The 21,510-nt window shown below is 45.3% G+C and overlaps 3 protein-coding genes and 2 pseudogenes across 4 annotated transcripts in view; 2 read left to right on the top strand and 3 right to left on the bottom strand.

The window, feature by feature from the left end:
- UGGT1 (UDP-glucose glycoprotein glucosyltransferase 1) overlaps window positions 1-9,725 on the bottom strand; it is a 246,306-nt gene extending 236,581 nt beyond the window's left edge. The window contains exon 1 of the mRNA XM_066345928.1: window positions 9,608-9,725. The gene's annotated coding sequence lies outside the window, so the exon portion shown is untranslated. The remainder of the gene's footprint in view (window positions 1-9,607) is intronic.
- On the bottom strand, window positions 619-716 carry LOC136379238 (U6 spliceosomal RNA; annotated as a pseudogene).
- On the top strand, window positions 6,400-7,918 carry LOC136378714 (heterogeneous nuclear ribonucleoprotein A3-like; annotated as a pseudogene).
- Window positions 8,686-14,091, top strand: SFT2D3 (SFT2 domain containing 3). The gene has a single exon (XM_066345951.1). It carries the CDS (start codon window positions 9,575-9,577, stop codon window positions 10,229-10,231), a length of 657 nt encoding a protein of 218 aa, XP_066202048.1. The 5' UTR covers window positions 8,686-9,574; the 3' UTR covers window positions 10,232-14,091.
- Window positions 14,092-14,202: 111 nt separating this feature from the next.
- The window catches only part of WDR33 (WD repeat domain 33), a 135,672-nt gene continuing 128,364 nt past the window's right edge, over window positions 14,203-21,510 (bottom strand). For both annotated transcript variants that reach the window (XM_066345931.1, XM_066345932.1), the window contains exons 19-22: window positions 20,798-20,961; window positions 20,606-20,698; window positions 19,161-19,376; window positions 14,203-15,478 (exon numbers count right to left, since the gene is read on the bottom strand). In XM_066345931.1, the coding sequence (XP_066202028.1) occupies window positions 15,249-15,478; window positions 19,161-19,376; window positions 20,606-20,698; window positions 20,798-20,961 (703 nt within the window). In that variant the 3' untranslated portion in view covers window positions 14,203-15,248. The remainder of the gene's footprint in view (window positions 15,479-19,160; window positions 19,377-20,605; window positions 20,699-20,797; window positions 20,962-21,510) is intronic.

Consider the following 21,510-nt stretch of genomic DNA (forward strand, 5'->3'; position numbering starts at 1 on the left):
CATCACTTATCACACGTGTAGATTTGTGTAACTACCATAAAAATCAAGATACATAACTATTCCAGCACCACAAAAATCTCTTTTGGGTTAGGGGGAAGAAGGGACAAATGAGTGCAGCACAGAGAATTTGTAGGGCAGTGAAACTATTCTATATGATATTCTAGTGGTGGGTACATTATACCCACAGAATGTGCAAAACCAGGAGTGAACCCAATGTAAACATGGGACTTTGGGTGATGATATCTCAATGTATGTTCAGCAGTTGTAACAAATGTACCACTCTGATGTTGGATGTTGATAGTGGGGGAGGCTGTGCAGGGTAGGATGTAGAACTCTGTACTTTTGCTCATTTTACTGTGAAGCTAAAACTCCAAAAAATATAGATATATATATTTAGATTTTATTTGTTCAATTTTAGAGGGAAAGAGGAGAGTGAGAGAGAGAGAGAGAGAGAGAGAGAGAGAGAGAGAGAGAGAAAGGGAAGAGGAGCAGGAAACATCAGCTCCCATATGTGCCTTGACCAGGCAAGCCCAGGTTTCGAACTGGCGACCTCAGAGTTCCAGTTCGACGCTTTATCCACTGCACCACCACAGGTCAGGCTGAGTGTAGATATATTTTTAAGAGATTAAATACTTCATATATTTGTGTGTCATCCTTGGTCAGAGGACATACTAATCTCTGCATCATTACACTTTTTAGTATAAAAGGGATCATTAAAGTACATTTTAAATAGAAGGATTATAAATGTTAAACATGGAAAAAATATAAAAAGATAACCTAACCCTCTATGATCATTGTAAAATGAGGACATATGGGACTTAGAATTTAAAAATAAGTAATATACTCAGCCCTGACCATATAGCTCAGTTAGTTAGAGCATCGACCCAAAGCAGGGAGATTGCCAGTTCGATCCGTCAGAGCACATACAGGAATAGCTTGATGTTCCTGTCTCTCTCTCACACTCCTTTCTCTCTCAATTAAATCAACAATAATTTTTTTCTAAATCCAAAGATAATATTGGCTATAATGTGGGAATATTGGAATCCTTGTGCCCTATGGGTGAGAATATAAAGTGGTTTTGCCACTAGAGGGAACAGCATGGAAGCAGTTCAAATACTTAAAAGTAGAACTACCGGCCTGACCTGTGGTGGCGCAGTGTATAAAGCGTCGACCTGCAAATGCTGAGGTCGCCGATTCGAAACCCTGGGCTTGCCTGGTCAAGGCACATATGGGAGTTGATGCTTCCAGCTCCTCTCCCTTGTCTCTCTCCTCTCTCTGTCTCTCTCTCTCCTTCTCTCTCCCCTCTCTAAAATGAATAAATAAAATAAAATAAAATAAAAAAGTAGAACTACCATAGGAACTACCATATGATCCAGCAACTCCATTTAAGAGAATTTTTCCCAAAGTCTTGAAATCAGGATTATAAAGAGATATTTTCACTTCCATGTTCACTGTACCATTATTCACAATAGCCTATACGTGAAAACAATCTAAATGTCCATTGACAGATGAACAAATTAAAAAGAATAATAGACAATGAGATATCATTCAGCCTTAGAAGAAGCAAATTCTGCCATATGCTAATCATAAATTATCTAAGGACCTTATGCTAAATAAAATGAGTCAGGCACAGCAGGACAAATATACTTCATGACTCCACTTGTAAGGCATATAAAATAGTGAAAATTACAGAAGTAAAATGTCCTTTGCCAGGGTCTGATGAAGGGGGACATTAGGAGTTGCTGTTCAAAGGTATGACACTTCACTTATACAACATGAAAAGTTCTACAGATGTGCTTTACAACATTATGCTTTCAGTTAATACTATACTCTACATTTAAATACATACAAAGAAGAGGGTACTTGTATTTGTTCTATCACAACGGAAATCAAACTTTAAGGACCCCAACTTAGTGGCAGCAGTTCCCACTGCAATTACTGACCGACACAGAAGTGTGACCAGAGCACTCTCAAAGGATTCTGTGGCTGTGCTCACAATTTCTTATTCTCCTGGGGACAGTTATGCCCTTTAGTCCTTCCTGGGGTGAGACTACAGTAAATCTGCTCTAACATTCCAATCTCCCTAAGTCTTTGGATACTTCCCTTTATAAAGAACCCAGAAAGCCCTGGCATTTCAATTTCATTTAGTATAGACCACCTTTTTGTTCCATGTTGCAGCTAACCAACCAAACTCTTAGAGCCCTGTCTGTCCACTCAACCTACACACTGGAGTCTAGAATCTCTACTTAGTAGGCCACTTCAATAAAGGCTTCAGAACAACCATTTAGTTTAAAAACAAAATAACAACTGCCAGTGATCCCTACATTTGTCTGAGTCCTTGCTCTTTTGTATCACCACCCACTGCAAATCGAAGCTCAAAAGAATAGTGAAGAAATTGTTTATTTGATTATACTGCCAAGGAAATAACTATACTACATTTAGTTTTTGTGACTGTAAAGGGGCAAGAAGTGATGGGAGATGCTATCTTAGGGTGGTTAGAGAATAACTCTGAGTAGGAACAGAGCCTTGTACAGAGGGATGAACTATAAAGACATTGGGCAATGTGGCGTGGGAAGAAATTTCCTAGGCTGGCAGCAAGGAAAAAGGCACCGAGGTGGGGACAGGTTTAACACACACCCAGAACAACCCAGTGATCACCATGTCTAGAGCTGAATGAGGAGTGAATGATCAGACAGGACATAAAGGGGACCAGTAAATAGTAAGGCCCCCAGGAACCAGATGGTCGACATCAGCTTCTTCTGCGAGACAGGAAGCATCAGAGGAACTGACAGGGTCTGACTTACATGTAAAAGGACCCTTCCAGCCACTGTGTGAATAGCTGGGATGAAGTCATGGACTAATACTGGCACTAAGTTAGAGTCCAGGTAGGTGCTGTGGGGGCCTGAATAGGGGTTAGCAGTGGAGAGAAAAATGGGTCTTGTGCTGGATGTATCCCAGATACAGGTGGCAGGGATTGCTGTTGATATGTGATTTGTTGAGATGAGGAAGGAACAAGGTATTAAAGACTGGGGGACAAGGAGGAGAAATTGGGAATCACAAGTTTTACCTGTCGTTTTCAAGGTACCTATTAGAAACCCAGTGAAGTAAGAGGAAGAATCTGTTAAGAGTGTACGCACAGATGGGTTTTTTTAGTTTTTAGTTATTACTTATTGATATTTAGAGAGAGAGAAATATCAATTTGTTGTTCCACTTATTCGTGCATTCATTGGTTGATTCTTGTGCGTGCCCTGACTGAAGATCCAGTCTGCAACCTTGGCATATCAAGATGGTGCTATAATCAACTGAACCACCCAGTGAGGGCCTGCACATAGATGATTGTTAATGTCAGGGCTAGGTGAGAGGGTGAGGAACTAAGTGCTGTTAATCTAAAAATAAAAGGCCAAAGTGAGAGGCAACAAGCACTTGAGATTTAAAAAAAAAAAAAAAAAAAAAAACCTATTTGAGAAGCAATGATTCAGGCTAAAGCCAAAACAGTGTTTGGATTAGCAGACAAAAGCAATGGGTAAAAAAAATAAAAAGCAAGCAATGGGTAATTATGGGAAGGGGAACAACATCAATAGAAGGAAGGCATTTCTATTGGTGAAGATGAGCTAGCATACTGATGCTACTTCTTTTTTTTTTTTTTTTTACAGAAACAGAGTCAGAGAGAGGTATAGGGACAGACAGGAACAGAGAGAGATGAGAAGCATCAATCATTAGTTTTTCATTGCAATACCTTAGTTGTTCATTGATTGCTTTCTCATATGTGCCTTGACCATGGGCCTTCAGCAGACCAAGTAACCCCTTGCTCGAGCCAGCAACCTTGGGTCCAAGCTGGTGAGCTTTTGCTCAAACCAGATAAGCCCGCGCTCAAGCTGGTGACCTCGGGGTCTCAAACCTGGGTTCTCAGCATCCCAGTCCGATGCTCTATCCACTGCACCACCGCCTGGTCAGGCTAGTGATGCTATTTCTTAAAGTTGTTAATTTTGAGTCGAGTGATCATCAGTCCTCTAGTTATAACACAAGGCTGCGTTAGGCCCCATGCAAAGGTTATTTTGTCCTGTTTTAACATTCCAACGATTCGAGGAGTAAGATGCACCAGGCAGCTCCTCTGGGGTGGCAGCTCTGGCTCCAGTTTAAAGTGGCTATGTTTGGGACCTGGCAGGTAGCTCACCTGAATGCAGCATCATCCCAACAGACGAAGAAGGTTGTGAGCTCGATCCCCAGTCAGGGCACGTATAAGAATCAACCAATGACTGCATAAATAAGTAGAACAAATAAATGTCTGCCTGTCTCAAATCAATTAAGTAAATTAAAAAATTAAAGTGGCTCCATTTATAGTATTCATTACAGTGTCAATAAAAAAAAGAAGAGATGCTCTGGGAGTCAGAAGAAAGAGCAAAGGAGACTTGAGATGGTGTGACTGGTGCCGGGCCCTGGCAGTCCCGGAAGCCATGTGTTGGATTAAAGAAGGGAATAAGCAATCCTGTGTAATATTCCTGGAAGTTTAAGGAGAATAACGACTGAAACTTCCACTGAACTTGGCAAAAGAAGTATCTGTGACTGTCCTATGAACAATTTTGCTGGCATGGTGGAATGAAGTGTATTCAAGGGAAAATGAAGCTAAGCAGAGACATCGAGTTTACAGACTCTTTGAATATTGCTACAGTAGCTGAGGGTCAAGGAAGGATTTTATTATGTCCTTCCATTAGTGTAGGGACCAAACCAGAACGGATTTCTAGTTTTATAAACTATTGCTAGGGAAGTCTCCTTATATAAAGGAAGCTCACAAGTTAAAAACCCAAACTCACAACCCAACCATTATTTTTGGTGACCTTGGGTAGGTCATTTAACTTCCCAGTATGTCAGTGTTCCTCATCTGTACAATGAGCACACTTTTGTTTTCATCTCACAGATGTATAAACAAAATGCCATTTATGCACCATTATTCTACTTTCTGTTTCTATGATCTGACCTAAGTAAAGTACCTTACATAAGGGGAATCATACAGTATTTGCCTTTTTGTGACTAGTCTATTTCACTTAGTATCCTGTCTTCAAGGTACATTTATGTTGTATGTCAGCAGTTCCCTTTTTACTTTTATTTTTTATTTTTCTGAAGTGAGAAGCAGGGAGGCAGAGAGAGACTCCCACATGCGCCTGACCAACCGGGATCCAACCCGCATGCCCACCACGGGGCTTTGCTTTGTTGCAACCAGAGCCATTCTAGCACCTGAGGAGGAGGCCATGGAGCCATCCTCAGCGCCCGGGCCATCTTTGCTCCAGTGGAGCCTTGGCTCTGGGAGAGGAAGAGAGAGATAGAGAGGAAGGAGAAGGGGGAGGGGGGAGAAGCAGATAGGTTCTTCTCCAGTGTGCCCTGACCGGGTCCCTTTTTTTTTTTAATTCATTTTACAGAGGGGAGTGAGAGAGAGAGAGAGAGAGAGAGAGAAATGGGGAACGAGCAGGAAGCATCAACTCCCATATGTGCCTTGCCCAAACAAGTGCAGGGTTTTGTACCAGCGAACTCAGCGTTCCAAGTTGATGCTTTATCCACTGCACCACCACAGGTCAGGCCCAGGTCCCTCCTTTTTAACACTGAATAATATTCCACTGCCTGTATATACCACTAACCATTCACCTGTTAATGGACATGGATTGATTCCACCTTTTGGCTATTGTTAATAATGCTGCTACAGACCTGATTACTGGTCCCACCTCTTCCTCCAAGTACCATATTGAACTTGATTTCCAAGCAGGGAGTTTGGTCTAAAAATGGAGGTAAAACCACAGCCCGGTTACCCCCCAGCCTGACTCTGGCTGTCATCCCTGCCAATGGAAAGGGGTGGGGGTGAGAAGGTCCATTATCTGAAGGAAACAAAGCAGTTGAGAAAACTGTTTATCGGTGGCCTGAGGTTTGAAACTACAAATGATAACTTAAGAGAATATTTTGAAAAGTGGGGAACACTCACAAATTATGTGGTGATGAGAAACCAACAAAACACTTCCAGGGCTTTAGTGTTAAAGAGGCAGGTGCAGTGAGGTTGGTGGGCATGTAGTGGAACCAAAGAGCTGTTTGGAGAAAGGATTCTGGAAAGCCTGGTGCCCATCTAACAGATTTTTGTTGGAGGTATTAAAGAAGATACCTTAGAATAGTGGTCCCCAACCCCCAGGCCGCGGACGGGTACTGGTCCGTGGGCCATTTGGTACCTGTCCGCAGAGAAAGAATAAATAACTTACATTATTTCTGTTTTATTTATATTTAAGTATGAACGATGTTTTATTTTTTAAAAATGACCAGATTCCCTCTGTTACATCCGTCTAAGACTCACTCTTAACACTTGTCTCAGTCACATGATACGTTTATCCGTTCCACCCTAAAATATGCGGTCCATGAAAATATTTTCTGACATTAAACTGGTCCGTGGCCCAAAAAAGGTTGGGGACCACTGCCTTAGAATATAATCTGAGAGACTATTTTGAAAGCATGGCAAGATTGAAACCACATAAGTTATAAAGACAGGCAGAGTGGGAAAAAGATGAATTTGCTTTTGTAACATTTGATGATCATGATACAGTTAATAAAATTGTTCAGAAATACTGCTCTATTAATAGGTATAATTGTGAAGTGAAAAAAGCCCTTTCTAACCAAGAAATGCAGTCTTCTGGGTCACAAAGAGGCCGAGGAGGGGGATCTGGCAATTTTATGGGGCATGGAGGAAACTTTGGAGGTGATGGTAGTAACTTTGGCTGTGATGGAAACTTTGGTGGCAGCAGAGGTAGTTATGGAGGTAACGGTGGCAACTATGGTGGTGGTCCTGCTTATAGTAGTAGAGGATATGGTGGTGGCAGTGGACCAGGATATGGAAACCAAGGTGGTGGATATGGTGATGGTGGTGAAAGATACAATGGTTACAATGAAGAGGGGGAATTCTGGTGATAACTCTGGTGGCAGTGGGAACTTCAATAATTTTGGAAATTATAGTGGTCAACAGCAATCAAAGGACCCAGGAAGGCGGGTGCAGTTTTGGTGGAAGAAGCTCAGGCACTCCCTATGGTCGTGGTCTTGGACCTGGTGATGGAAGTGGTAGATACGGTAAGCAGAAGGTTCTAACACCTCTGAAGAAAAGGGCTACAGTTCTCAGCAGGAGAGAAAGCAGGGGGTTGTCAGGAAAGCTGCAGGTTACTTTGAGACAGTTGTCCCAAATGCATTAAAGGAACTGTACAAATTTGCCACGGAGGTAATGACCCAAAATCAGAAAGTACTGCAGCTTGAACAGGAAAACCTTCTTGTTCAGGATTGTCATCGCCACAGTTGGCAAAAAGTGTAACTATTGATTAATGCAACATAGTATCAATTAGAGGAACATTCCCGAGGTCTTTCATCTGTTGTAGCTTTGTCTTTGTCTTTTCATTACACTAAGTATATTGTCCTACAAATTGTAGGAGTGATACCAGGAATAAAAAATTAAGGAAAGTTTAACTTTTCAAAAAAATTAAAAAATAATAATACTGTAATGAACACTGAAGTTTACTGCAAGTATCTCAAGACCATGGTTTAAATTCTTTGGATATACACCCAGAAATAGAATTACTGGGTCATATGGTGATTCTATCTAATTTTTTAGGAACAGCCATACTGTTTGCCACAGCAGCTGTACCAACATATTGCTGCCAATAGCGTTTAAGTGTTCCAATTTCTCTACATGCACCCAAAACTTTTAAAAATAGTAGCCATCTTAATGACTTTGCTTATAGTTAAGTAATCAGGATAATCACTATTATTATCAAGTGTGATGGGATTTCAATTTAAAATGGAACCAGAGAATATAAAATGAAGACTTTCACACATCTGCTCTCACAAAAATAAAGAACTAAGTGATTTCTCACAACTGTGTTAAATTACATAGACTGGCCCTGGCCGGTTGGCTCAGCGGTAGAGCATCGGCCTAGCATGCGGAGGACCTAGGTTCGATTCCCAGCCAGGACACACAGGAGAAGCGCCCATTTACTTCTCCACCCCTCCGCCGCGCTTTCCTCTCTGTCTCTCTCTTCCCCTCCTGCAGCCAAGGCTTAATTGGAGCAAAGATGGCCCCGGCGCTGGGGATGGCTCTGTGGCCTCTGCCTCAGGCGCTAGAGTGGCTCTGGTCGCAACATGGCGACGCCCAGGATGGGCAGAGCATCGCCCCTGGTGGGCGTGCCGGGTGGATCCCGGTTGGGCGCATGCGGGAGTCTGTCTGACTGTCTCTCCCTGTTTCCAGCTTCAGAAAAATGAAAAAAAAGAAAAAAAATTACACAGACTGAAAGTTATTTCCTATCAATGCACATCCATCAAAAAGCTCTGGGGGCCCTGGCCAGTTGGCTCAGTCGTAGAGTGTCCGCCTGGCGTGCAGGAGTCCCAGGTTCGATTCCGGCCAGGGCACACATGAGAAGCGCCCATCTGCTTCTCCACCCCGCCCCCTCTCCGTCTCTCTCTTCCCCTCCTGCAGCCGAGGCTCCACTGGAGCAAAGATGGCCCGGGAGCTGAGGATGGTTCTGTGGCCTCTGCCTCAGGCGCTAGGATGGCTCTGGTCGCAACAGAGCTACGTCCCAGATGGGCAGAGCATCACCCCCTGGTGGGCATGCCGGGTGGATCGGTCCAGCACATGCGGGAGTCTGTCTGACTGCCTCCCCGTTTTCAGCTTCGGAAAAATGCAAAAAAAAAAAAAAAAAAAAAAACCCAACACAACAACAACAACAACAAAAAAGCTCTGGGATCCTCAAGCCAATTATTATTACTTTTTCTTTTTTTTTTTTTTGAAGAGGGAGCGTTAGAGAAGAAGGGAGACAGAGAAAAACATAAACTAGTTGTTCCACTCGTTGTGCACCCATTGGTTGCTGCTTACAGCTACCCTCCGGTCCTCACGATGTTCTGTGCATGGCGCCACGGGCCAGGGCCAGGGCCTCCGGCCAATGAACTTGCAGCTTGGCCTCCGCTAGACTTCCCCCCCTTTCCACCCCTGGTCCATAAATACAGCTCACCCCAAACTCTCAACAGACTCGCCTGCAGCGACAGTTTCAGTGTCCAGTCCTGCACGTTGGAACTTTTTTAATTTATGGAGGTACTTGTAGATGAGCATCATTTTAGAAATACCGGACCCGTGTACCCCGTTTCCTCGACGGTAAAACCTTGTAAAACCACACAATACAGCGCGGCCAGGACAGATATCCACAAGGTCCAGACAGACAGTGCAGGGGCACCTCTCCGCGCACGATGATGTGCTGTCCACTTCGCATTCACATAGAAAAATTTCATCACACGTCCCTAATAGGCCATTTACAGCCACAACAACCCCGCACCAACTCACTACATGAGGACCGCCATCACCCAAACCTCTACCGCGGGCCCGAACCCGAAGCGAGGTCAGGCTCCGCCCCCCCCCGCCCCCCCGAGAATGCAGCTGGTGCATAGGCTGCCCCAACCCTCCACAGGCTGCAGGCCGCGCCCCCTGAGCCACAGCTGAACTACAGCGGGAAGAGGCAGGCCACTTTCGTCCGCATTGAAGAAATCTGCACGGGGTGGCAGCGCTCGGCCCACAATGGCGGACATCCACCGCCAGTTGCAGGAGTACCTGGCGCAAGGAAAAGCAGGCGGACTGCCGGACGCGGAGCCGCTGATCGCCGCGGAAGAGGCGGAGGAACCCGAGGCGGCAAAGGGACCGGCAGGGGCGTGGCTCGGCCGCGCGGACATGCGCTGGACTTGGTCGAGGAGCTCCGCGAAGCCGGAGGCGGAGCCGGAGCCGGCGTGGCCGCTTAGGGTGACCCGCATGCAGCAGCTGGCAGCGAGCGGCCTCTGTCTGCTGTTGGCCACGCTCTGCTTCGGCCTGGCGGCGCTCTACGCGCCCGTGCTGCTGCTACGCGCCCGCAAATTCGCGCTGCTTTGGTCGCTGGGCTCGGCGCTGGCGCTGGTAGGAGGCACGATCCTGCGGGGCGGTATGGCGTGTAGGCCTCTGCTGCGCGGCGAGGAGGCCCCGTCGCGGGCTGCGCTGCTTTACGTGGCCGGGCTTGGCGCCACGTTGTACGCGGCGCTGGGGTTACGTAACACGCTGCTTACGGCGCTGGGCGCCTGCGCGCAGGTGGCCGCGCTGTTGTCCACGTTGATTGGCTTGATGCCACGAGGCACTAGCACCGCCCTCCGCCTGGCTCTGGGGCGCTGGGGCTCCCGCGCAGGCCTTGCTAAGGCGCTGCCGGTATGAAATACCTGCGACTCGCCGTCGGAGAGCGCCGGCCAGCCTGTGATCGCGGCGCGCAGAGCCGGAAACCGCGCGTCGACCGCCTGCCCTGGGACCGGGCCGGCCCGCGCAGCGTGCTGTGAAGCCGGCCTCGCACGGAGCTCCCGGAAGGGAAGAAGAAAGGAATGGCTCTTTTTAGCTAGCTGCTCTAGTGACTTTTCCTTAGACCTTTTTTTTAAACCTCATTTAAAAACGCAGTGGTAGGTTGAAATTGAGCTTGTTTTCTTGGGCTTTTGAGTATTACCGTACTTTCCCTCATGCCTCAATGTGAGTGCATCCATACGGTATCCTTGTAACATAAAATTTAACCGGTTGTTTAAAGCACTTTGAGGGTTTACCTCGTTTTCAATATGGTGCCTTATAAAATTAGAGGGAAAGTGTACTCATGACTAAAGCGATAGAGCTAAAAATCTATTGACAAAAGCGAGTGACGCCCCCTGAAAAGGACATGCTTTGCCTCAAGAACTGTGTGTCTGGAAAGGTGCGTGTAAATGTCGAGAGGGGCCCCTGGGAGAGAATTTTGCACCCAGTGTGCACCCTGGACGAAAACCGCAGTCTAACCAGAAATCGCAATTTTACCACGTGCTGTTTAAGCTAATTAACATATTGTATGCCAGTCCTAATACTGTGCAAGATGCTTTTCATATCTAATTGCCAAATTTATGTTCAGCAATTGTTGCCAGAGAGTAGCTGAATATTAGATGGCTCCCTAAAACTACGTTTTCCACTAGTTAATATAAGGTCTACCGGAAAGTTCTGTTCGTTTTTGGAATAAAACAAAATACAAATTTTTCTTACCGTCAATAAACTTTATTAAATAATATAATTGCCGGCCCTGTCCGGTTGGCTTAGTGGTAGAGCGTCGGCCTGGCATGCAGGAGTCCCGGTGTGATTCCGGCCAGGGCACACAGAACCGCCCATCTGCTTCTCCACCCCTCCCCCTCTCCCTCCTCTCTGTCTCTCTTCCCCTCCCGCAGCCAAGGCTCCATTGGAGCAAAGTTTGCCCGGGGGCTGAGGATGGCTCTGTGGCCTCTGTCTCAGGCGCTAGAGTGGCTCTGGATAAAACAGAGCGATGCCCCGGATGGGCAGAACATCGCCTCCTGGTGGGCGTGCCGGTGGATCCCAGTCGGGTGCATGCGGGAGTCTGACTGCCTCCCCATTTCTGGCTTCGGAAAAATACAAAAATAATAATAATAATAATATAATTGCCATTATTATTAATGATTTCTTGCCAGCGTGAGGTCAATTTGTATATCCTATTTTTGAAAAATTTTTATCTTTTGATGTGAAAAATTGAACCAGTGCTTGTTTGATATCTTCATTTTGGAGTTTTTTGCCCTTCAAAAATTTTGTAAGGACAAATACAAGTGATAGTCAGAGGGTGCTAAGTCCGGTGAATATGGTGGATGCAACAGACATGCTTCTATAGCATTTCTTCCTTGTTGAAATTCGTATCAAGTACAGTGGCGTAAATGAACTTTATCAATAGCCATGGGTACACTATCACTTCACACATAAGACTAATGTGAATCAACTTTGTTTTAGTTAATTTGCTACTTCAGTATGTATACATTGTGATAAAAATAGGCACACATGCGCCAAATAAACATGTGCTTACATGTCAAAACTTATTGTGCCTGACCTGGCGGTGGTGCAGTGGATAGAGTGGCGGACTGGGATGCTGAGGGCCCAGGTTCGAGACCCCGAGGTCACCAGCTTGAGCGCAGCTCATGGACCAACGGTTGCTGGCTCAAGCAAGGGGTTACTCGGTCTGCTGAAGGCCCGCGGTCAAGGCACATATGAGAAAGCAATCAATGAACAACTAAGGTGTTGCAATGCGCAACGAAAAAAAATGATTGATGCTTCTCATCTCTCCGTTCCTGTCTGTCTCTGTCTATCCCTCACTCTGACTCTCTGTCTCTGTAAATAAAAAATAAAAACTTATTGTGATAGGAACGGACAGAACTTTCCGGTAGACCTTATATATATTAACTAGACCTGAAAATGTTTAGACTTTTAGAATTGTTTTCGGAGGTTTTTGGTTCAAATCAGAAGTACTGAAACAGCCAAACCTCAGAGCAGTGAAGCCAGAAGCTCCACGCTCCGCCTGCAGTAGAGGGTGGGAACCGTTTCCCTGGGCATTTCCTTGGGCTTTGAGCTGTACAATTTGGAAACTCTTCTGGGCTGGCTTCCATTGATGCCTAAACAGGGTGTCAGGCAGCAGAGAGCACTGCCTTAGTTTAATAGTCTCAGACCTTGGTGAGTGTCCAGCTCCCAGAAGTGATGATACACAGGTGACTGATATCTACAGTCGCCTTACAGGCTACTTTTCCGCATCCCCCCCCCCCCCCCACACACACACACTTACACTCACTCTTTTTTAATACTGCCTTTTTCCCATATCAGTAAATAGGGGTACCTACCTCAAGAGGATAAACCAAGAGGCTGTTTGTCAAAGCAAATGCAGTTTTCAAGGAGTGATTTTTTTTAGTGGAAACTCTTGTGCCGTTGGCTACTCTTTCTACCCCCTAGTTAAAGCTGTTCTAGTTCTGAATTTATCCAGAATTTTCACAACTGAAGATTTTAGCATGTTTAGTACATTTTTATGTTGATGTTATTTCTAAAATTGTTTTCCCAGAATTTTCTCAAGAATTCAACACTGAAAGTCTACCTTTTATAAAATTAAAAGCACAATGTATTTTGACAGTGATGTTTTAAAATGTATATATGTGTCTCCTAAGTATTTCATAAATATATAATGCAGAAATTTCACTTCTAAATGAATTCATACTCAAGATGTGATCTTGTTATCTGCTTACTAAGGTATGGTGTTAAGATGATACATAGTTTCTTACCACAAGTCTCAGGAAAAGGAGCCACAGAAGTTTGGTCTATGAATCCCTTTTCAGCTTCTCAAAATTGATTGTAACTTCTTTTTAAGACATACAGGTGAAGGGCAAATAAAGAATATCCACAAACCTAAAGTAATCTTGAGCCTCGTAATTGTGTACATAGTGAGGTACTGATGAATGTTTTACATTTCAAAATACAGTGAAAATTAGTCACTTGTAGTTTATAGGTTCTTCTAATACCCTGGAAAGCAATGTGATTGTCTTTTTCTCACTCTGCAGAACTAACTTAGCTTTTTACCTTTTTTTTACATTAATAGAGCCAGTTAATAGTTTTTTACATACTATCCACCTATCTCTAAGGAAAGGAATTTTCTAAGAAACTACTGAGACTTCCAGCATCACTAAGTTTGCAAAGCAAACTTATTTCCAACACCAAACTAAAGTTGGCAAGGTTAGGGCCACCATGGACTGTCCTTCCAATAATAAAAACTTTCTTCTTATAAAAACAGAGTAATGGCCAGTATAGAAAGTACTATGGAGTTATCTCAAACTGAACTTACAGCATCCAATCCAAACTGGGCCAACTGTTAACATTTAAAACTAAAGGAGCCCAGGCCGGTGGTACAGTGGGTAAAGCATCATTCTGCAGCACTGAGGTTGCCAGCTTGAGCCCTGGCACATGGAAACCAATCAATGGATGCACAATGAGTGGAACAAGTTCTTGCTTGTTTCTCCCTAGCTCTCAGAAAAAAAAAAAATGTTTCTTAGCCTAACGAGGCAGTGGCACAGTAGATAGCTTGTTGGACTGGGATGTGGAGGACCCAGGTTTGAAACCCAAGGTTACTGGCTTGAGCACGGGCTCACTACCTTGAGCATGCGGTTACTGGCTAGTAGAGCATAGGATCATAGACATGACCCTATGGTCACTGGCTTGAGCCCAAAGGTTGTTGGCTTGAAGCCCAAGGTTCCTGGCTTGAGCAGGGGGTCACTTCCTCTACTGTAGCCCCCCGCCTCACCACCTCACCACTCCTGTCAAGGTATATGTGAGAAAGCAATCAATGAACAACTACGAAGACTAAGGAGTTGCAATGAAGAATTTATGCTTCTCATCTCCCTCTGTCAAAAAAAAATTTTTTTTTAATTAAAACTAAAGGAATTTGTTGTAGACGAGAACTTCCTCCTCTGCCTTAAACATTGGCATTCTACATAGCTAGTATAGAAGAGAAAAATTATGGAAGTTCGGAGAAATTTTCAGACATTTTGGTCCATTCTTTTCAACGTAAACAATCTGTGAAATGACAGTAATCTAAAGGGTACATGTAGTTAATTTTTGCGTTATATCACGTTCCTCAAGTCAGAAAAAAAGGTAATTCAAGTTTAAGGTGATTACTAGAAGATGCACCCCAGGAAGGACCCCTACTTGGATAACCAGAATATTTTCTTTCTTCAGAGTATAATTTTTCATCTGCCAAAGCACATCTAAAGCTTTGAATCTACTTGAAACGATGTTACAGTTTTAAGGTATTTCTCACTCTATTACAAAAATATGCCAGAATGGCTGGATGAGAATTTGTTCAAAAAGAAAGAGCTCACAGATGAAATTAATTTAGATGACTTGGAGGTTTCATCATGTATGCACACAAGTATACACACTAATTGTACACCCCTCAGATGACTGGATGCAATGGAAACTAAAGGTTTCCTTAAGGCAAGCACTTCACAACTAGTTGTTTTCTGTTAATTCTTGCATAAATCACATTCTGTATTCATACAAAAACAACTTCATGTTTTTCTCTGACAAACTGTACATATAGAAACATTTCTAATTGGACATGAACTTAAATTTGTGGAGGTGCTCCTTGTCTCAGGACATGAAAATTCCAGCTTTTATCTTCACAAAAGGAGCTGGGGCAGTGAGGTTACACAGGACAAAACAAGGCCAGCTACTCTGGGTAGCCAGCAGCAGTCTCTTCATCTTGAAGACTTCATTAGGGGCTTCTGGAATTCAGCTACCCCAGAAAAAAAGTTCAGGGCAACAAGGTGCAGGTTTCCTTTTGTTTTTCTTGGTAATTCCACAAGAAGTTCTTAAATACTGTCCAGAGAGGTTGAGGGGTACTCAACCCCAAGTTCTACCGACCCCTCCCACCACCCCTTGAAGCTCCTCGCCTTGGAGGACCAGAGTTCATGTTACTCCCTCTACCCCAATTACTGCCACTCCGGACCCCTCGAGAAGGGGTAGAACTGCTCGGAGGCCCACCAAAAGGTTCATCTCTATGGTATCCATCGTGGTGATCTCCATCCAAGGAACTGGAACGCCCGGATTTTGACACTCTTTGGGAAGGTCCTGGGCCCCCTCGGCCTGAAATGAAATACTGATTTCACATGTGAATTTTTTTTTTTGTGACAGAGACAGAGAATGAGACAGAGAGAGGGACAGATAGGGACAGACAGGAAGGGAGAGAGATGAGAAAAACCAATTCTTCATTATGGCACTTTAGTTGTTCAGTGATTGCTTTCTCATATGTGCCTTGACTGGGGGGGGGAGGGGGGGGAGGAGACTCCAGCAGAGTGAGTGACCCCTTGCTTAAGCCAGAGATACTGGGCTTCAAGCCAGTGACCTTTGGGATCAAGACAGCAACCATAGCCTGACCTGTGGTGGCGCAGTGGATAAAGCGTTGACCTGGAAATGCTGAGGTCACCGGTTCGAAACCCTGGGCTTGCCTGGTCAAGGCACATATGGGAGTTGAAGCTTCCAGCTCCTCCCCCCCCCCTTCTGTCTCTCCTCTCCTCTCTGTCTCTTCCTCTCCTCTCTAAAATGAATAAATAGAAATTAAAATTTTAAAAATAAATAAAATAAAATCAATAATAAAATTAAAAAAAAAAAAAAAGACAGCAACCATGGAGTCATGTCTATGATCTACACTCCACCTGGTGACCTCATGCTCAAGCCAGCGACCTCGGGGTTTCAAACCTGGGTCCTCCACATCCCAATCCGACACTCTATCCACTGCACCATCATCTGGTCAGGCCACATGTGATTTTTTATATGAGAGCCTACTGATAACTCCTGGTATAAAGTTTGACTGTGTAATGACAGTAAAAACACTTCTTCTGTGTCTTTAAAACAACATTCTAAGGACATTAGCATTAAGAGCACTAAAAGTTGTGCATCAACCAGACACACATTCCCCAAGGTTGTATGACAGAGAGAGTGGATGCCAAGAGATAAACACAGAGCACCTTCTGGGAGTCATGGCCACACCAGGCGGTGTCTCAATAGGTAATGTATCTTCACCTTCCTGTGCCACCAGGATAACTGAGGGAAAGTCTGAAAATCACTGATTTGACTTTGGAAGCAACTGTGATGATAATAATTTTAAGTGTTCTGAAGAGAATAAGTGTTTATACTATGATTATCCCACAACTATGTGGCACTTTTTTTTTTTTTTTTTTTTTTTTCTTTTTTCTTAAGCTGGAAACAGGGAGAGATAGTCAGACAGACTCCCGCATGCGCCCGACCGGGATCCACCCGGCACGCCCACCAGGGGCGATGCTCTGCCCACCAGGGGGAGGTGCTCTGCCCATCCTGGGCGTCGCCATGTTGCGACCAGAGCCACTCTAGCGCCTGAGGCAGAGGCCACAGAGCCATGCCCAGCGCCTGGGCCATCTTTGCTCCAATGGAGCCTTGGCAGCGGGAGGGGAAGAGAGAGACAGAGAGGAAAGCGCGGTGGAGGGGTGGAGAAGCAAATGGGCGCTTCTCCTGTGTGCCCTGGCCGGGAATCGAACCCGGGTCCTCCGCACGCTAGGCCGACGCTCTACCGCTGAGCCAACCGGCCAGGGCTATGTGGCACTTTTAATTTCATTTTAAGTAGTGAAACTATTTCTTGAAAAACAAGAGCACAGGAAAAAAAATGCTAGCTTTCAGAATGATCTCTCCCAAGGGTAGTTTACAGACTTGGACCACAAACTTTAGGTATTAAATAACAAATTTTGTTTTGTCATGAGATAGGATTTGGCCACCTCTCTATATGCATTATCAGAAGATTGTTGACAACTTCATTTTGTCTTAACATTTTTTAATGGAATTGAATCCAGTTAAGACAGAGAGGTTAGGAAAGCTAGCCAAAGGAATAATTTTGGATTCTTTTCTTAGAAAGTGCAGGCTTCACCCACCAGAAGGTGCAAGGGCAAAGAAGCTGTCAACTGGGATGTCATTTCCACACTACCCATGTGGCTTCGGCCAAGGACCTACAACAATGTCCTGAGTGCCCAGATAGGCCAGCAACAAAATGTGTGCTTGGGTGAGATGTCCTGCTCTGAGAAGAACCAAACAACTGTCAAGAACAAAGCCAGAACTCTGACAGGAAGACAGCTTAACTGGGAGGGGAGCACATTGGCAGACTTTCCAGAAGCCTCCAAATCATGCCAATATGCAACAGCCCAGCCTACCCTCAGATCAGAGTTGTAGTTAGCATTTGGTGGCTACTGCTCCTGGAAAAAAGTTGGTGCTGCCTCTAAAGTAAGGATCCAGCCTGACCTGTGGCGGCACAGTGGATAAAGCATTGACTTGGAATGCTGTGGTCGCTGGTTTGAACTCCTAGGCCTACATGGGCACATAAGACAAGCAACTACTACAAGTTAATGCTTCCCATTCTTTCCCCCCTTCTTTATTCTCTCCCCCCTCTCAAAAATCAATAAAAAATAAATAAAATAAGCCCTGGTCGGTTGGTTCAGGGGTAGAGTGTCAGCCCAGCGTGTGGATGTCCCCAGTTTGATTTCCAGCCAGAGCACACAGGAGAAGTGCCCACCTGCTTCTACAACCTTTCCCTTCTCCTTCCTCTCTCTATCTTACCCTCCCACAGTCAAGGCTCCACTGGAGCAAAGTTGGCTCGGGTGCTGAGGATGGCTCCATGGCCTCCACCTCAGGTGCTAGAATGGCTCCAGTTTCAAAGGATCAACGCCCCAGATGGGCAGAGCATCGCTCCCTAGTGGGCATGCCGGATGGATCCAAGTTGGGCACATGTGGGAATCTGTCTCTCTGCCTCCCTGCTTCTCACTTCAAAAAAAAAAACAAAATCAGGCCCTGGCCAGTTAGCTCAGTGGTAGAGCGTCGGCCTGGCGTGCAGGAGTCCCGGGTTCGATTCCCGGCCAGGGCACACAGGAGAGGCGCCCATCTGCTTCTCCACCCCTCCCCCTCGCCCTCCTCTCTGTCTCTCTCTTCCCCTCCCGCAGCCGAGGCTCCACTGGAGCAAAGTTGGCCCGAGCGCTGAGGATGGTTCTGTCTCTTCTTCTCTCTAATGAGGAGCATCTAGCCTCTGCCTCAGATGCTAGAATGGCTCTGGTTGCAGCAGAGCGACACCCCAGATGGGCAGAACATTGCCCCCTGGAGGGCGTGCCAGGTGGATTCCGGTCAGGCGCATGCAGGAGTCTGTCTGACTGCCTCCCCATTTCCAGCTTCAAAAAAATACGGAAAAAGAAAAAAAAAAAAAATCAAAAAATAAATAAATAAATAAAAAAGGATCCAAAATTTCAAGCTGTAGAAATAATAATCTATTGCCTCCACCTGAAAACAAACTCTTCTAGACCATATTCTCCAAAGTCTTTGTGACTGTGGGCACAAGCAATGTTCCCTTCAGGCCACTCAGGAGTCTTTACAAGACTCTCCAGGACTCAGAGCAGCCACCAGGGGGAACACATGTGCCAGTTAGAGCAGGAGTCTCACAGCAAGTGCATCAGCAGAAACAGTGCCTGGCACCCTGACAAAGAGCTGAACTTGAACAAAGCACAGGTTCTTAAAAGCAAGTGAAGGAGACTTGTGTAGAAGCCAGACTTGTAGTGGCAACAGAGAGCTCTGACTGGCATTTGGGAACATGTGCCGTTCCACAGCCTAAGCCCTGGAGGGCAGACTAAAAAAAAGACCTTTAGTACCCTAGCATACCCAGGATGAAGTTGGCCGGGAGAAAAGGCCTGCAGTGGTCCCTGCAGTGCTGGCAGCTGTGGCATCACAGCTCCCACAAGTGGGATACCTGGCCTCCACCTACCTTTGCCTCCTCGGTCCTCAGAAGGACCACCTGGGTTATCTATTTCTCTGTGCTCAGAGGTCACTGGGCCATCATGCCAGGGGCGCTTTCGGGGTGGAAGGGATGCCATGTCCATGCCTTGGAGAGAAGAGGAACGTTCTCTGCTAGCTGGGGAATGGCCATCGTGAGGGGGATGGTCAGGGCGAGAAGCATCACGGAAATGTTCATGACCTGGCCCTGAAACAGAAGCAGAGATGGACATGGCTAAGAACCTGACAGTTTCCTTATATTACAGTGTGACCAACAGCAGATGGAAGTCACTTTCTTTTTTTTGGTGACAGAGAGAGAGAGGGACAGATAGGAATAGACAGAAAGGGAGAGAGATGAGAAGCATAAATTCCTTGTTGCTGCACCTTAGTTGTTCATAGACTGCTTTCTCATATGTGCCCTGATAGCATGCGGGGGGGTGGGAGGGTATGCCTACAGCAGAGCGAGTGACCACTTACTCAAGTCAGTGACCTTGGGCTCAAGCCAGCAACCTTTGGACTCAAGCCATCAACCTCAGGGTTTCGACCTAGGTCCTCTGCATCCCAGTCCAACACTCTATCCACTGCACCACTGCCTGGTCAGGATAGAAGTCACACTCTCAATAAGTCACAGCCCTAGATGGGTGGCTCAGTGGACAGAGCGTCATCCTGGTTCCACCATAGTTGGTGCATGTCCTACCCAACTAAATGAAGCAACTAAGTGAAACAATGACTTCATGCTTCTCTTGCTCTCTCCTTCTCTCTTCCACCACCTAGCTCTCTCTCTTGCTCTCTTTCAAATCAATGGAAATAGTTTTTTTTAAGCCTAGGTAGCCATTTGAGAACCAACATTCATGCATGTAAGAAACACTCGCTGAATATTCACCAAGTATAAACTACACCATGAGTACATATAAAGGTCAAGATTAACTCAATATACCACCTGAAATAACATGCCACCTAAAACAAGAGGCAGATGTGGTCCAGAAAAGCGGATCTCAAACTTTTGAGTCTCAGGATATCTTTACACGCTTAAAAAATTACTGAGGACCCCAAAAAGATTTAATTTATGAAAGGTATATCTAAATAATGTTTTCCATATTAGCAATTAAGATTAAAAAAGCTTTAATCTACTTAACTACATTTTCCAAAAACAAAACAATTCAGTGAAAAGAGTACTATTGTTTTGTATTTAGACAAGTCCCTTTAGAAATGTCTGCCTCAATACAAGATAGCTGGTTTCTGTAACCTGTTTCTGCAGTCAGTCTCTAATCTGTGATAGAATGCTGCTGATGGAAGGATGTGCAAACAGTCAAGCCTCTGGTGGGGATGTAAGTTGGAAAAGAATGATCCAGTAGACCTGTAGGAGGGTCTCAGGTCCCCAGGGGTCCTTAAGCTGCAGTCTCAAGTGATCATAAGCCAAAGGCAGTTCTTCCTTACCTGACTCTCTGTTTCCCTCCCAGGAGTCTGGTTTCCGTCCTCCTTCAAAACGAGGGAATTCATCAGGAGTGGGAAGTAAACCCTTCCTTCCTCCTACACAATGGAACAAAACACCACCACACTCACAGACTATTTCAGGTGTGTTCCCAACATCTACCTACCCTGCCCAGAGCTGGTTTCCTCAGCACATACCTCTTGGGGCACCCCGGCCTCGTCCCCGGAGATCTCTTCCTCGGGCAGCTTCATCAGAAGCATCAAAACTCTCCTCTGGACCAAAGTCTTCAGGACCAGGAAAACCATCCCTTCCTCGTGGGGGAGCCCGGCCTTCATGTCGTAGGGGGGCTCCTCTTCTGAAGCTGTGAACAAACAATAAACAGAATGTTCACCTCATGAAATACCTTGCAGCTCTAAGTTCATGTTTCAAAGAGCACATAAGAAAATATGAAATATAGTAAAAAATATTTTAAAATGAAATAAATATGTATGACACAATCTTAAATGGGAAATAAAGTAAAATTGTACTTTTTAAAATATACAATTTACAATCCCAATATTAAAGTCAAAAACAGGCAGGAAGCCTGACCAGAAGGTGGAGCAGTGGATAGAGCGTCAGACTGGGATGCAGAAAACCCAGGTTCGAGACCCTGAGGTCGCCAGCTTGAGCGCGGGCTCATCTGGTTTGAGCAAAAAGCTCACCAGCTTGGACCCAAGGTCGCTGGCTTGAGCAAGGGGTTACTTGGTCTGCTGAAGGCCCACGGTCAAAGCACATATGAGAAAGCAATCAATGAACGACTAAGGTCTCACAACGAAAAACTGATGATTGATGTTTCTTATCTCTCTCCGTTCCTATCTGTCTTCCCTGTCTATCCCTCTCTCTGACTCTCTCCCTCTGTCCCTGTAAAAAA

The sequence above is a fragment of the Saccopteryx leptura genome, chromosome 7, assembly GCF_036850995.1.
Source record: "Saccopteryx leptura isolate mSacLep1 chromosome 7, mSacLep1_pri_phased_curated, whole genome shotgun sequence".
In the NCBI taxonomy this organism is placed as follows: Eukaryota; Metazoa; Chordata; class Mammalia; order Chiroptera; family Emballonuridae; genus Saccopteryx; species Saccopteryx leptura.

Bases quoted from the DNA above. Each gene is read 5' to 3' on its own strand.
- SFT2D3 (XM_066345951.1), top strand. From the start codon at position 9,575: ATGGCGGACATCCACCGCCAGTTGCAGGAGTACCTGGCGCAAGGAAAA.